At 35.8% G+C, this 16,975-nt stretch overlaps 7 gene segments (V, D, J or C); 1 reads left to right on the top strand and 6 right to left on the bottom strand.

Moving 5' to 3' along the window:
• Nucleotides 1-2,379: 2,379 nt before the first annotated feature.
• LOC122761771 lies at nt 2,380-2,905 on the bottom strand. The segment is given in 2 exon segments: nt 2,380-2,735; nt 2,830-2,905. Coding segments are annotated over 2 exon segments (399 nt in total).
• A 364-nt stretch (nt 2,906-3,269) lies between these two features.
• Nucleotides 3,270-4,742, top strand: LOC122761762. The segment is given in 2 exon segments: nt 3,270-3,423; nt 4,266-4,742. Coding segments are annotated over 2 exon segments (462 nt in total).
• Nucleotides 4,743-6,273: 1,531 nt separating this feature from the next.
• On the bottom strand, nt 6,274-7,171 carry LOC122761782. The segment is given in 2 exon segments: nt 6,274-6,687; nt 6,824-7,171. Coding segments are annotated over 2 exon segments (363 nt in total).
• A 738-nt stretch (nt 7,172-7,909) lies between these two features.
• LOC122761774 lies at nt 7,910-8,429 on the bottom strand. The segment is given in 2 exon segments: nt 7,910-8,257; nt 8,354-8,429. Coding segments are annotated over 2 exon segments (396 nt in total).
• Nucleotides 8,430-10,870: 2,441 nt separating this feature from the next.
• On the bottom strand, nt 10,871-11,369 carry LOC122761778. The segment is given in 2 exon segments: nt 10,871-11,223; nt 11,318-11,369. Coding segments are annotated over 2 exon segments (387 nt in total).
• Nucleotides 11,370-13,352: 1,983 nt separating this feature from the next.
• LOC122761770 lies at nt 13,353-13,867 on the bottom strand. The segment is given in 2 exon segments: nt 13,353-13,697; nt 13,792-13,867. Coding segments are annotated over 2 exon segments (399 nt in total).
• A 923-nt stretch (nt 13,868-14,790) lies between these two features.
• Nucleotides 14,791-15,295, bottom strand: LOC122761763. The segment is given in 2 exon segments: nt 14,791-15,125; nt 15,220-15,295. Coding segments are annotated over 2 exon segments (411 nt in total).
• Nucleotides 15,296-16,975: the final 1,680 nt, after the last annotated feature.

The following is a 16,975-nucleotide window of genomic DNA, read 5'->3' as shown; positions in this document are numbered from 1 at the left end:
CCTCCAGTCTTCAACTGTCAGGACTATAAAGTGTCCCAGAGCACTGGAGCATGGTGCTGCTGATGCAAAGTCACTCTCTATGGAAATGCTCTGAATAGTTTTACTCTATTCTCTACATTTCTGTGTCGTCTAAAAATAAAAGAAATATCAATCATTGTATTCTTCTAAAAAAATAATGTCGATTAATTTGAACCTTTTTGAGAATAAACAGGTCTTTTAGTAAAAACTATTTTACAAATTGTCTTATGTAAACTGACATTTTTCAGTGACAGAATAACCAGAATAATCTATAATGAGCCAGATCATTAAGATTAGACCATGTTAAACAACCTAAAAAGACATTTTCAATATTTTCTTTAAAGCAATCTCATCAAATACTACTAAATAAAAATATCATATTATCAGCATAAATGGAAATGACATGGAAACAAGTCATACATTTTCATTTTTATATACTTTAGTATGGGGTTAGCGCCCTTGCCTTACAGCGAGAAGACCCGAGTTCGAGCCCCGTTTGGAACAATGGTCTTTCTGCATGGAGTTTGCATGTTCTGTGAGTGTGAGAGTGAATGGTCGTTTGTCTCTATGTGTGTGTGGCCCTGTGATGGACTGGCGAACTGTCCAGGGTGTACCCCGCCTAATGCCCGATATAGCTGAGATTGGCACAGCACCCTCCATGACCCTCTGGTGGAGGATAAAGCGGTAGATGATGGATTGATGGATGGATGGATGGATGGTTACTTTACTATGATAGTAATTAATATTTAAATGGTAAATTAGGTAATTTTTATTCATAAAGCACTTTTCATCCACAATGTAGATTTAATGTTCTGTGATTTGAATATACATATTTGGAAATCATCACAAGAACAAAACTTGTGTTGTCATGACATTTTCTCAAATTGGTTTAATGTTGATTCCAAAATATATTAAAATGTGTGTTGAACATTTAAAACCAGAGGAACCTCCCCCCAAAAAACAGTGATGAGATTAAAACTTTAAATAAAATTTGGATGTTTTACATGTATCATAGGATATCATCAGCATAGAGGCTGATTTATTAATGATGTGAATTAAAGAATCTCTGAGCTGCTGATGGATTTTCTTTTGAATTTAAATGTATTAGCAGACTTGAAAAATATTAAAAGGATAACTTGACCATAAAATACACTTTATGAAATCACTGGTGTGTGTAATAAGAAAATAATAAATACATGTACCAGTGTAGTTACTATATAAATACAGTTCATATAATTGAGTATATGTTTAGGAAAGTAGTTCAACACTGTTAATGTTTGTTGGACATAAAATAATTGGACAAATTCCTCTAATATTCCCTTCTTCACTCACATGTCAACCCAAAGACTTGACCTCACACTCATTGTGCTGCGGGTGAGTCAGTGTCTCTGAAAGACCTGGACACTCACTGATCAACACTGGACTCTTAACGGCCAAGAACAAAGAGGGAGGACACATATGCAAACACAAAGAGTCAGTCAAGTGCAGCTGTCCTCAACATGTCCTGCTGTGTCCCATCACCACTGACACATGTGACCGTGTACATTCTCTGCAACATGAGCAGGAATAAATGTTGTAAACTATAGTGTAGGAAACATGTGATTACCAGAAAACAGCTGAAAGTCTGGAGTGAATTCTGTCATGGAAGATTTTTCATGTTAAATACACAATACAATTATTTCAAGCATCTCACCACTGATGTTATTTTTTTGTGGAATGACTGATTTAAAATATATCAAATTAACAAAGTGTTAGTTCATAAATTCCATGTTCTATTAAAACTAAATGAATGCAGTTACAACAGCTGCTCTGATTGAGAAAGTGCAAGTATGAAATAAATATTTTATTTTCTCTGTTTTCCTCCAATATAATAGGAAATAAAATCCAAAGTTTCCCAAATTAATAAAAATTTGAGATTTTTGTTTTAAAATTAAATTTGGTTTAATGTTGATTCCAAAATATGTGAAAATGTTGGTTGCACATTTAACGTAAGAGGACCGATCCCCCCTCCAAAAAATCCCCCAAAACAAAATATGAATTAACAAGAGTGATCAGTTTAAAACATAGAAAATATAAAATGTGGATGTTTTACATGTATCATGGGAGATCATCACCATAGAAGCTGATTTATTAATGATGTGAATTAAATAATCTCTGAACTGCTGATTATCTTTTTGAATCTGAGTTTGAATTAAAATGTAAAGACTATGATGCAAATAACTTATTATTAAATAATAATAATGTATTATCACTTGTAACAAGTGAGCTTCACTGAAATAGTGTAATAAAGTTTATTAAATCACTGGTGTGTGTCCTCAGTGAACTGTATCAGTCTCTGCAGTCACTTCAGTTTCTGTTCACTCTGACTGAAGGAGGTTTTTGTACGAGGCTTTTTCACTGTGTGAACATATCCCACTTGTTAACATCAAATCGACCCAGACAGTAGTAAACTGCAGCATCTTCAGCCTGGACTCCACTGATGGTCAGAGTGAAGTCAGAATTTGATCCACTGCCTGTAAAACGACCTGGAATCCCTGATGCTCGAGTGGAAGCATAGTAAATAAGGAGTTTAGGAGATTCTCCATCTCTCTGTTGGTACCAGGATAGACGGTTTGAGTTGTAGACATTCTGACTGGTTCTACATGTGATGGTGGCAGATCCTCCCAGAGCAGATGTCACTGCTCCAGGCTGAGTCACTGCGACCTGTTCTCTGGACTCTGAGGACACAGAGACAGAGACATAAAGCAGAGTCATGGTTTTGTCGGCTTCATTTCAGATGTTGACAGAGGAGTTTGACTCTCTGGACTTTACCTGTGAGGCAGCAGCAGAGGAGAGTCCAGATGAGGACGGAGGTGAAAGACATGATTTCTGTGTCTTGTGTTGTCATGAAGGACAGCTGTCAGTCCTCCAGTCTTCAACTGTCAGGACTATAAAGTGTCCCAGAGCACTGGAGCATGGTGCTGCTGATGCAAAGTCACTCTCTATGGAAATGCTCTGACTGACTCCAGCAGGGACTTTAATCAATTTCATGATCCTGTCGATCAATTTATCAATCACTTTATCAGAGGATTGATCAGGATGTGATGACATTTTTTATTTTATCTTTTTCTAAAATTTTGATTTTCCTACATTTTAAATGACATCTTCCCAAACTTAGATTTTCCTTTAAATTTCATATATTAATGTTAAAAATGACTTCACTGAGTAAAAACTGTGGTTGTTTTTTATCATCATATTTTAAAATCAGCTGATAAAACTTTACAAACATGCTCCTTCTAGTGAGTTTGTTTGTTTCACAGTCACAGAGACGTGTGTCTCTACAGTCAGAGGTTTTTGTACGACGCCTCACAGACTTTGTATCACTGTGGCTCACGTTTGGTGGAGGAACCAGACTGGAAGTTGGAAGTAAGTTCTTCTCAAATACGATCATAACAATATTTGTGTAATTATCCAATTTTGTAAGGTTTGCTGGAGGTCAAATCTCACTTTATTGTATTTTTAAAATATTGATGTTTTTATTTTGTCTCCTTCATTCTGGAGCTGAACTCTGAGCAATTTTACTTGACACAGTCCTGTCAAGATTATGTTTGTATCATAAAACTTCAATTCAGTTTTAAATTTGTTTTGTTTTCACGTGATTTAAAGTTTGTCGTTACTGTCTGAACTTTACACGAAGAAGATTTGATAGGTTTTTTACAATATTTAATATTTCTGATGATCGGATGAGAAATATTTGCAATTTTACTTTATATATTCATGTTTGGCTTTAAAACTGGAAATGTTTCTATATTTTTTAAATTACTTCCAAACTTCATTTGTTTAACGTGACTTGATATTCAGAAGCAACATAACAGAGTGAAGATAAAGATGAGATTTGAGAACGTTGAAAATCTGCAATCTATTGTGTTTCATGGTGTTTCCATTATAGTTTGAAGTCATTTCTTTATTCACTTGTATTTAAAACTAAAGTGTTTCAGTCTCCACATGTTTGAGGATTGGATTAGAAATGTTACAAATGTTGTAAAAATCAGTTTCCAGTGTAGTTTTTCTATATTTCTTCAGGTCAAAGTGTCTCTGTGCTGATGTGCATGAGAGGCTTCTTACAGTGAAGTGAAACCATGTGACTGGTGAAGCAGAAAAACCTTGTGACACAAAATCAGCTCTCACACAGGAAACATGTCCGAGTGTGTGGCGTTCCACCGACAGCTGTGTCCTCTCTGTGCTCTAAACTGACTCTTGTCTCCTAGGTGACGTCAGTCCCACTCTGACAGTGCTGCCGCCGTCACGTGAGGAGCTGGACCAGGGGAAGGCCACACTCATGTGTCTGGCCAACAAGGGCTTCCCCTCAGCCTGGACTCTGTCCTGGAAGTTGGACGGCAGCAGCAGCAGCAGCAGCAGCTGGGAGCAGAGCATGAGCCGCGGGCTGCTGGAGAAGGACGGTCTCTACAGCTGGAGCAGCATCCTGAGGCTTTCTGCTGACCAGTGGAGGAAGGTGGGCTCTGTGACCTGTGAGGCCACCCAGGGCTCCCAGATTCTCTCAGAGACACTGAGGACAGACCAGTGTTCCTAGTCCTGACCTGACTCACTGACACTCTGCTACTGGTTTTACTCTGCATTTCTGTCTCTTTTCTCACAATTTAAAGTTTGAAAACTTCTCGCTCATGTTGATCCTGACTCTTTCAACTTTTTCCACATAATAAAGTTGTTTGTGTTTCATTAAAAAATGTTTCCATGGACTTGTTATTATGAAGTGACATTTTAACGACACCAGGGTGAAATAGGATGAACAAACATGATCAGTGAACGTCATTTTAAACAACTTTATAGAAATAAATCATCAACAATTTACAAATGAATTTTTGTAATGTCAGGAAAAAATACATTTTATATCATCCACACAAGTAAAGATGAAAAAAGTAAATCTTCAATCTTGGATTGGACTGATTCAATCACATAACATGATAGCTATTGATAATTTTGTTTTAATGTTTGTATACATTAATAAAATAATGCAAATACACATTAAATATATGTTGTCAAAAATAGAAAAATATCCTAATTTTGCAAATCATATCTACATTATGAGAGAATCAAATCATTTTGACAATTCTTTTTCAGTTTTGTTGTGACTGTGGGCGTGGGAGTGGCAGCTCTGATTCACCTGCACAGCTGCACCTGATTTTGTTAATTAGACCTGCTACTATTTAAGTGCAGCTGTTACCTCAGTCAGTGTCAGATTGTTGGTTTACTTAGAGAGAGATAGAGAGCCACTGTGTTTGTTTCCTCATGTAGAAATTCTCTAGACTTCTATGTGTTGATATTTTTGGATGTAGTTTTATCAGACAAGTGCCTGCTTTTGGTTCACATCAATTTATACTACATTTTGGGCTTAGATTGGAGTGATTATGTCACATGGCATGAAAGCAATTTTGGAATATCTGTACAAAATGTAGGAACTAGTACTAGTGAATAAACAAACTGTTTGCAAAGTATAATTACTATAAGTTGTATTGTAAATGAAATTGTGTGCTGCACATTAACAACAACACCAATAAATTAATAAATAAAAAAAGGAGCAAAAATGATCATGGTGATCGTATAAAATGTGGATGTTTTACATGTATCATACGACGTCATCAGCATAGAGGCTGATTTATTAGTGATGTGAGTTAAAGAAGCTGCTGATGGTTTTTCTATTGAATACTTTTTTTTCAACAGATGAGAAGAATTAAAACAAAATACTTAACCATGTCTATTGGACATTTTAAATTACAGTATTAATGTACAAAATGTAACAAAATTAAAATGTGTGTTACAGATTTAAAACAAGAGGGACCTCCCCCCAAAAAGAGTGATGAGATTAAAAAATTAAAAGAAAATGTGGATGTCTTACATGTATCATAGAATGTAATCTGCATAGAGGCTGATTTATTAAAGAATCTCTGAGCCACTTTATAAAATCAATGGTGTGTGTAATAAGAAAATAATAAATACATGTACAAGCGTAGTTACTATATAAATACAGTTCATATAATTGAGTATATGTTTAGTAAAGTAGTTCAACACGGTTAATGTTTGTTATAATTGGAAAAAATCCTCTAATATTCTCTTCTTGACTCACATGTCAACTTAAAGACTTGACCTCAGACTCAGCACATAAACATTCTCTGTAGAAACATGTGGTCAAACATCTAAGTGATTTTATTATTAAAGGTGTTATTATCACGTCTGAACTCTGCACTGTTTAAATGTTCAGTGTGAGAAAGATGTTCATCGTCTACTGTGATATGTTAGTGTGTGTGCAGCTGTTGAGTCACATCAGTTCCTCTGCAGCTGAGGGAGGTTTTTGTACGACGTTTTATCACTGTGTGAGCGGGTAGCTGTTTCCCTGCTGACAGTAATAAACTCCTCCATCTTCAGTCTGAACATCTCTGATGGTCAGAGTGAAGTCAGTCTGATGATAAGTTGCACTGAAGCGATCTGGAACTCCAGACTGCCGACTTGTTGTATCTGCAATCAGGAGTTTAGGAGGCTCTGCAAGTTTCTGCAGGTACCAGTTAACATCATCACCTATAAGTTGACTGGATTTACATTTGATAGAGACAGTCTGTCCTGGAGCAGCAGACAGAGATCCAGGAGACTGAGTCATGGTGATGTCTCCTGATGAACCTGAAAACATATCAAACAGGAGAAACGTTACTGAGACAAATCAAAGGTGGAGGACGAAGATCAACGTCCAAACAGAAGATGACGTAACAGACAGAAGATCAGGTTTCTCCATCAGGTTTTCAGAAGAGAGTCTCACCCTGAACAAGGAGCTCCAGAGTGACCAGCAGTAGAGTCACACACATCATCATCATTGTGCTGCGGGTGAGTCAGTGTCTCTGAAAGACCTGGACACTCACTGATCAACACTGGACTCTTAACGGCCAAGAACAAAGAGGGAGGACACATATGCAAACACACAGAGTCAGTCAAGTGCAGCTGTCCTCAACATGTCCTGCTGTGTCCCATCACCACTGACACATGTGACTGTGTACATTCTCTGCAACATGAGCAGGAATAAATGTTGTAAACTATAGTGTAGGAAACATGTGATTACCAGAAAACAGCTGAAAGTCTGGAGTGAATTCTGTCATGGAAGATTTTTCATGTTCAATACACAATACAATTATTTTAAGCATCTTATCAGTGATGTTATTTTTTTTTACCTTTTTCTTTTATCAGAGATAAGAATGTGGAATGACTGATGTAAAAAACCTCAAATTAAAAAAGTGTTAGTTCATAAATTAAATTTTCTATTAAAACTGAATGAATGAAGTTACAACAGCTGCTCTGATTGACAAAGTGCAAATGAAATAATTTACTTTCTTTGTTTTCCTCAAATATAATAGGAAATAAAATCCAAAGTTTTCCAAATTAATTAACATATGAGATTTTCTTCTCTTTAATTAAATTCTATGTTTTTTCCAAAATATATGAAAATGTTAGTTGTACATTTAACATGAGAGGACTGATCCCCCCTCCAAAAAAACCCCCAAAACAAAACAAAATATGAAATAACAAGAGTGATCAGATTAAAATATAGAGAATATAAAATGTGGATGTTTTACATGTATCATAGGAGGTCATCAGCATAGAAGCTGATTTATTAGTGATGTGAGTTAAATAATCTCTGAACTGCTGATGGATTAGATTTTTGAATCTGAGTTTGAATGAAAATGTAAAGACTATGAGACAAATAACTTATTATTAACTAATAATAATGTGTAATCACTTGTAACAAGTGAGCTTCACTGAAATAGTGTAATAACGTTTATTGAATCACTGGTGTGTGTCCTCAGTGAACTGTATCAGTCTCTGCAGTCACTTCAGTTTCTGTTCACTCTGACTGAAGGAGGTTTTTGTACGAGGCTTTTTCACTGTGTGAACACAGCTTTACTGTTGATGACGTGAAAACTCTGACAGTAGTAAACTGCAGCATCTTCAGCTTGGACTCCACTGATGGTCAGAGTGAAGTCAGAATTTGATCCACTGCCTGTGAAACGACCTGGAATCCCTGATGCTCGAGTGGAAGCAAGGTAAATAAGGAGTTTAGGAGTTTCTCCATCTCTCTGTTGGTACCAGGATAGGTAGTTGCTGTTGACATTCTGACTGGTTCTACATGTGATGGTGGCAGATCCTCCCAGAGCAGATGTCACTGCTCCAGACTGAGTCACTGTGACCTGTCCTCTGGATTCTGAGGACACAGAGACAGAGACATAAAGCATGGTTTTGTCGGCTTCATTTCAGAGGGACAGATGTTGACAGAGGAGTTTGACTCTCTGGACTTTACCTGTGAGGCAGCAGCAGAGGAGAGTCCAGATGAGGACGGAGGTGAAAGTCATGATTTCTATGTCTTGTGTTGTCATGAAGGACAGCTGTCAGTCCTCCAGTCTTCAACTGTCAGGACTATAAAGTGTCCCAGAGCACTGGAGCATGGTGCTGCTGATGCAAAGTCACTCTCTATGGAAATGCTCTGAATAGTTTTACTCTATTCTCTAAATTTCTGTGTCGTCTAAAAATAAAAGAAATATCAATCATATTCTTCTTAAAAATAATGTTGATTAATTTTAACCTTTTTTAGAATAACCTGGTCTTTGAGTCAAAACTATTTTACAAATTTTCTGATTCAAACTGACATTTTTCAGTGACAGAATATTCAGAATAATCTATAATGAGCCAAAAACATTAAGATAAGACCATGTTAAACAATCTATAAAGACATTTTCAGGATTTTATTCATAGCAATCTTTTCAAATACTAAATTATCATATCATCAGCGAGTTATACATTTTCATTTTATATACCTTACTATGATAGCAATTACAATTTAAATCGAAAGTGAGGTAATTTTATTCATAAAGCACTTTTCATCCACAAGGTGGATTTAATGTTCTGTGATTTAAATATTTAATATTTAATATTTAATTTTAATTTTGAACAGCAACTTAGAGGCCAACTTGAAAGAAATCAATAGAAGGTTCAAATATAACGTACAATCCTTATTTCAAAATCATCACGAGAACCAAACTTGAGTTGTTATGCCAATTTCTCAACTTGGTTTAATGTTGATTCCAAAATTAAAATGTGTGTTACACATTTAAAACAAGAGGGACCTCCCCCCAAAAAGAGTGATGAGATTAAAAAGTAAAAGAAAATGTGGATGTTTTACATGTATCATAGGATGTAATCTGCATAGAGGCTGATTTATTAATGACATGAATTAAAGAATATCTGAGCCGCGATTAACACATTTGAAGAATATTAAAAAGAATAACTTGACCATGTCTATTGGACATTTGAAATTATATGAACATGCAAAACAGTTAAATACACTATATAAAATCACTGGTGTGTGTAATAAGAAAATAATACATACATGTACCAGTGTAGTTACTATATAAATACAGTTTATATAATTGAGTATATGTTTAGTAAAGTAGTTCAACACTGTTAATGTTTGTTGGACATAAAAGAATGTGGAATGACTGATGTAAAAAACCTCAAATTCACAAAGTGTTAGTTCATAAATGCAGATGTTTTCTATTAAAACTGAATGAATGAAGTTAAAACTGCTGCTCTGATTGAGAAGGTGCAAGTGAAATAATGTATTTTCTCTGTTTTCCTCAAATATAGAGAAACACAATCCAAAGTTTTCCAAATTTATTAAAATATGAGATATTTTAAAAAATTCAATTTGGTTTAATGTTGATTCCAAAATATATGAAAATGTTAGATGCACATTTAACATAAGAGGACTGCTCCTCGCCCCAAAAACCCAAAACGAACCAAATAATGAATAAACAAGAGTGATCAGATTAAAATATAGAAAATATAAAATGTGGATGTTTTACATGTATCATAGGATGTAATCTGCATAGAGGCTGATTTATTAATGACATGAATTAAAGAATCTCTGAGCCACTATTAACACATTTGAAGAATATTAAAAAGAATAACTTGACCATGTCTATTGGACATTTGAAATTATATGAACATGCAAAACAGTTAAATACACTATATAAAATCACTGGTGTGTGTAATAAGAAAATAATACATACATGTACCAGTGTAGTTACTATATAAATACAGTTTATATAATTGAGTATATGTTTAGTAAAGTAGTTCAACACTGTTAATGTTTGTTGGACATAAAAGAATGTGAAATGACTGATGTAAACAACCTCAAATTCACAAAGTGTTAGTTCATAAATGCAGATGTTTTCTTTTAAAACTGAATGAATGAAGTTTAAACTGCTGCTCTGATTGAGAAGGTGCAAGTGAAATAATGTATTTTCTCTGTTTTCCTCAAATATAGAGAAACACAATCCAAAGTTTTCCAAATTTATTAAAATATGAGATATGAGATAAAAAATTCAATTTGGTTTAATGTTGATTCCAAAATATATGAAAATGTTAGATGCACATTTAACATAAGAGGACTGCTCCTCGCCCCAAAAACCCAAAACGAACCAAATAATGAATAAACAAGAGTGATCAGATTAAAATATAGAAAATATAAAATGTGGATGTTTTACATGTATCATAGGAGCTGATTTATTAATGATGTGAGTTAAATAATCTCTGAACTGCTGATGGATTATCTTTTTGAATCTGAGTTTGAATGAAAATGTAAAGACTATGAGACAAATAACTTATTATTAACTAATAATAATGTGTAATCACTTGTAACAAGTGAGCTTCACTGAAATAGTGTAATAAAGTTTATTAAATCACTGGTGTGTGTCCTCAGTGAACTGTATCAGTCTCTGCAGTCACTTCAGTTTCTGTTCACTCTGACTGAAGGAGGTTTTTGTACGAGGCTTTTTCACTGTGTGAACAGATCCCACTTGTTAACATCAAATCGACCCAGACAGTAGTAAACTGCAGCATCTTCAGCCTGGACTCCACTGATGGTCAGAGTGAAGTCAGAATTTGATCCACTGCCTGTAAAACGACCTGGAATCCCTGATGCTCGAGTGGAAGCAAGGTAAATAAGGAGTTTAGGAGATTCTCCATCTCTCTGTTGGTACCAGGATAGATAGTGGCCCCAGCTACTATGATAATAAACATTCTGACTGGTTCTACATGTGATGGTGGCAGATCCTCCCAGAGCAGATGTCACTGCTCCAGACTGAGTCACTGCGACCTGTCCTCTAGACTCTGAGGACACAGAGACAGAGACATAAAGCAGAGTCATGGTTTTGTCGGCTTCATTTCAGATGTTGAGAGAGGAGTTTGACTCTCTGGACTTTACCTGTGAAGCAGCAGCAGAGGAGAGTCCAGATGAGGACGGAGGTGAAAGTCATGATTTCTGGGTCTTGTGTTGTCATGAAGGACAGCTGTCAGTCCTCCAGTCTTCAACTGTCAGGACTATAAAGTGTCCCAGAGCACTGGAGCATGGTGCTGCTGATGCAAAGTCACTCTCTATGGAAATGCTCTGACTGACTCCAACTGGTTTTACTATATTCTCTACATTTCTGTGTCATCTAAAAATAAAAACTATATATACTATATTTTTCAAATTTTGTGATTTAAACTGACATTTTTCAGTGACAGAATAATCAGAATAATATAAGATGAGCCAAAACATTAAGATAAGACCATGTTAAACAACCTTTAAAGACATGTTCAATATTTTATTTATAGCAATCTTTTCTAATACTACTAAAATAAATAAATAAGATAAGATAGTCCTTTATTTGTCCTGCAGTGGGGAAATTTACATTGTTACAGCAGCAAAGACAGTGAAGATAAAGATAATAAATAATAATAATGCGTTACCAAAAAAGTACAATATATAAACACATATACATACAAATACATTAACACTAAGACTATAAAAAAGTTAAAATAGCATGTAGAATGTATATTATAGAAATTTTCCAGAATATATACAGTATGAATTTGATATGCACTGTATGAACAAAGATTAAACATGGGATAATACATGTATATTGCACTTGTGTAAAATTACAGTTTATTGCACCTGGTAGAGAGGAATGAGGAGCCTGCTTGGTAAGCCATTCTTCTCTCTCCCACCACCTCCACTAGGTCAAGGGGACATCCAAGGGCAGAGCTGGGAAAGTTCAAATCCAGAGCACAATCCAAAATTTCAAAATTATCACAAGAACAAAACTTGAGTTGTTATGACATTTTCTCAACTTTGGTTAATGTTGATTTCAAAATATATTAAAATGTGTGTTGCACATTTAAAACAAGGGGGACTTAGACCAAAAAGAGTGATGAGATTAAAACATAAAAGAACATTTGGATGTTTTAAATGTATCATAGGATGTCATCAGCATAGAGGCAGGTGTATTAATGACACGAGTTAAAGAATCTCTGAGCTGCTGATGGATTCTCTTTTGAATTGAAATGTATTTACACACTTGAAGAATATTAAAAAGAAGGAAAGGAAAAGCAAACAACTGGTCATTATACAACCGGTATTGCACAACAACACTTCGAGTTCAGAGCCACTGCGACTGAGCGCGCTAACATTCTAACAAGTTTTGATGGTGGGAGGAAACTGGAGAGCCCGGAGGAAACCCACACAGACATGGGGAGATCATGCAAACTCCACAGAGAAAGGTCCCAGACCAGGAATCAAACCCACCACCTTTTTGCTGTGAAGCAACAGTGCTAACCACTACTAACCACTATGGAACCATGCCAGAATAATTTGACCATGTCTATTGGACATTTGAAATTGTATTAATTTACAAAAGAGTTTAATGAACTTTATTAAAAAACTGGTGTGTGTCATAAGAAAATAATAAATAGAAATAAGAAAGACCTCAAGTCAACAAAGTGTTGGTTCACAAATTCAGATGTTTTCTATTAAAACTGAACGAATTAAGATAAAACAACTGCAATTTGCTTTAGTCTTGATTTCAAAATATATGAAAATGTTTCTTGCACACTAACAAGCCCCCACAACTAAAATGAATAAACAAGTGATCAGATTAAAACATGGAAAAATATAAAATTTGGATGTTTAACATGTATCATAAGACGTCGTCAGCATGGAACATGATTTATTTATGATGTGAGTTAAATAATCTCTGAACTGCTGATGGATTTTCTTTTTGAATCTGAGTTTGAATGAAAATGTAAAGACTATGATGCAAATAACTTATTATTAAATAATAATAATGTATAATCACTTATAACTTAAAGTGAGCTTCACTGAAATAGTGTAATAAAGTTCATTAAATCACTGATGTGTGTCCTCAGTGAACTGTATCAGTCTCTGCAGTCACTTCAGTTTCTGTTCACTCTGACTGAAGGAGGTTTTTGTACGAGGCTTTTTCACTGTGTGAACACAGCTTTACTGTTGATGTAGTGATAACTCTGACAGTAGTAAACTGCAGCATCTTCAGCCTGGACTCCACTGATGGTCAGAGTGAAGTCAGAATTTGATCCACTGCCTGTAAAACGACCTGGAATCCCTGATGCTCGAGTGGAAGCATAGTAAATAAGGAGTTTAGGAGTTTCTCCATCTCTCTGTTGGTACCAGGATAAATAGTTTGAACTGGCGACATTCTGACTGGTTCTACATGTGATGGTGGCAGATCCTCCCAGAGCAGATGTCACTGCTCCAGACTGAGTCAATGTGACCTGTTCTCTGGACTCTGAGGACACAGACACAGAGACATAAAGCAGAGTCATGGTTTGGTCGGCTTCATTTCAGATGTTGACAGAGGAGTTTGACTCTCTGGACTTTACCTGTGAGGCAGCAGCAGAGGAGAGTCCAGATGAGGACGGAGGTGAAAGTCATGATTTCTGTGTCTTGTGTTGTCATGAAGGACAGCTGTCAGTCCTCCAGTCTTCAACTGTCAGGACTATAAAGTGTCCCAGAGCACTGGAGCATGGTGCTGCTGATGCAAAGTCACTCTCTATGGAAATGCTCTGAATAGTTTTACTCTATTCTCCACATTTCTGTCGTCTAAGAATAAAACAAAACAATCAATAAAATAATGTTGATTTATTTGAAACTTTTTGAGATAAAAAATTAGTTTGAGTCAAACAGTCAAAACATTTATCTGTGGCAGAATAGTCAGTATATTAAGATGAGCCAAAAAATCAAGACCATGTTAAACAAAATTTAAAGACATTTTCAACATTTTATTTGTAGCAATCTTTTCAAATACTACTAAAATAAATTAACATATCATCAGCATATATGGAAATTACCTGAACTGTTGCTCTGTCCTGATTCTGCTTTGAGAGTTTATCATTGCTTGAGCCTGATAGTAAATAGTAATTCATATTTAAAATATATTTATTGTTGATTTCAAAATATATGGAAATGTTTGTTGCACATTTAACATAATAGGACTGCTCCCCCTCCCAACAAAATAAATAATAAAGAGTAATCAGATTAAAACATAGAAAATATAAAATTTGGATGTTTTACATACGTATCATAGGAGGTCATCAGCATAGAAGCTGATTTATTAATTATGTGAGTTAAATAATCTCTGAACTGCTGATGGATTTTGTTTTTGAATCTGAGTTTGAATGAAAATGTGCAGACTATGAGACAAATAACTTATTAATAACTAATAATAATGTGTAATCACTTGTAACAAGTGAGCATCACTGAAATAGTGTAATAAATTTTATTAAATCACTGGTGTGTGTCCTCAGTGAACTGTATCAGTCTCTGTAGTCACTTCAGTTTCTGTTCACTCTGACTGAAGGAGGTTTTTGTACGAGGCTTTATCACTGTGTGAACACATATTTACTGTTGATGACGTGAAAACTCTGACAGTAGTAAACTGCAGCATCTTCAGCCTGGACTCCACTGATGGTCAGAGTGAAGTCAGAATTTGATCCACTGCCTGTAAAACGACCTGGAATCCCTGATGCTCGAGTGGAAGCAGAGTAAATAAGGAGTTTAGGAGTTTCTCCATCTCTCTGTTGGTACCAGGATAGGTAGTGGCCGTAGCTACTATGATAATAAACATTCTGACTGGTTCTACATGTGATGGTGGCAGATCCTCCCAGAGCAGATGTCACTGCTCCAGACTGAGTCACTGTGACCTGTCCTCTGGACTCTGAGGACACAGAGACAGAGACATAAAGCGGAGTCATGGTTTTGTCGGCTTCATTTCAGATGTTGACAGAGGAGTTTGACTCTCTGGACTTTACCTGTGAAGCAGCAGCAGAGGAGAGTCCAGATGAGGACGGAGGTCAAAGTCATGATTTCTGTGTCTTGTGTTGTCATGAAGGACAGCTGTCAGTCCTCCAGTCTTCAACTGTCAGGACTATAAAGTGTCCCAGAGCACTGGAGCATGGTGCTGCTGATGCAAAGTCACTCTCTATGGAAATGCTCTGACTGACTCCAACTGGTTTTACTATATTCTCTACATTTCTGTCATTTCTCTTTTTTCATGTAACATCAATGTTTCTCTTTGACTCAAAACTCTTTCAGCGTGTCTCTTCTACACTCATGATAAAACAGAAAATCATTGGTTAGCCTTAATTTGCCTAAAAAAACACATTGTACTTTTAGCTTATCGTATGAGGGAATAAATAAATATGAAAAATAAATAGAATGAATGACCCTCCGGTGGAGGATAAAGCAGTAGATAATGGATGGATGGAATTAAAAATGGGAAATGGATATATAAATAATTTATTAATTATATATATAAAATAATAATTTGCACATTCATGATGCAACTAAATAAAAGCAGTGACATAATTATATATGTCTTTAAATACATTTAATTCATATTTTAATCATTTAATGACGACAACCTTAAAAATGCTTGAAATGCGTTGAGAATGTGATTGTCTTCGGGGACATGTTTGTTTGTGAGGACATGTTTGGTATGGGTTAGATAATGGGACATGTAATAAAAGTCATGTGCTAATGAAGATGAAATATGAAACTGTTCAACTGTTGATGCATGAACATCAGCACAGATGCAGGTGAAGAAACTGAGACATGGACAGGAAATAACCTTCACATTTAAATAACTGGTAGTTTCACTTACTCTTGTTCCTGGAATCTTTCATAAATACCAGCACTGGTTCAAAAAAAGTCCCTGTTCATCGCCACCAATTACCATCTTTATTATCATTATTACTATTTTTAATAGCATTATTGCATATTATATTACATTCTTTTTTCACATCAATCCAAGCAGATGCATTTAAAACTGAATTTCTGCAAAGATTTTTGTTGACACGCAGTAACTGTATGTGTTCTATAGAGGAGCAGCGCCATCTGCAGCTCATGAGTGGTTATTACACCTGTCCGTGTGTGTGTGTGTGTGTGTGTGTGTGTGTGTGTGTGTGTGTGTTTGTGCGGGTATTACTAATGTTGTGGGGATCTAAAACTGTTTACACAGTCATATTATGGGGACTTGTCTTCCTTGTGGGGACAAAAATCAAGTCCCCACAACGTACATGACTACATTTTAAGGTGAAGATATGTTTTAAGGTTAGGTTGAGGTTATGGTTAGGGTCAGGGTTAGGATTAGGCCAGTAGTAATTGTGGTTAAAATTAGAGTAAGTCTCCAGGAAATGAATGTAAGTCAATGCAATGTCCCTACAAGTCATGATTGTCCAACTCTTGTGTGTGTGCGTGTGTGTGTGAGTGTGTATAAACTTTTACATCTCCATCATGTGAAAATCGTCTTCTTAGAAAACACCTGGACTGCTACTGCTTCCTGTCTCTTCAGTCACATTGTCCTCTCATCCTTTCATCTCCTCCTTCTTCTTCTTCTATGGGGTTTAATGGCAACTCGCATCCACAATGTGCCATTGTTGTGGCAAAAAGACAGCCATCTTTTCGAAGTGTAGGACACTCCTATACCACCTAGTTGGCCTGTCTCCTCAGTCTCATCCTCTCATATGCTTGCGTCTCATCTTCTTCTTCTTGATGGTGCATTAGTGC

The sequence above is a fragment of the Solea senegalensis genome, unplaced genomic scaffold (assembly GCF_019176455.1).
Source record: "Solea senegalensis isolate Sse05_10M unplaced genomic scaffold, IFAPA_SoseM_1 scf7180000014988, whole genome shotgun sequence".
Classification (NCBI taxonomy): domain Eukaryota; kingdom Metazoa; phylum Chordata; class Actinopteri; order Pleuronectiformes; family Soleidae; genus Solea; species Solea senegalensis.
The sequence above is the reverse complement of the archived record's forward strand: the minus strand, read 5'-3'. Positions and strand labels throughout refer to the sequence as shown.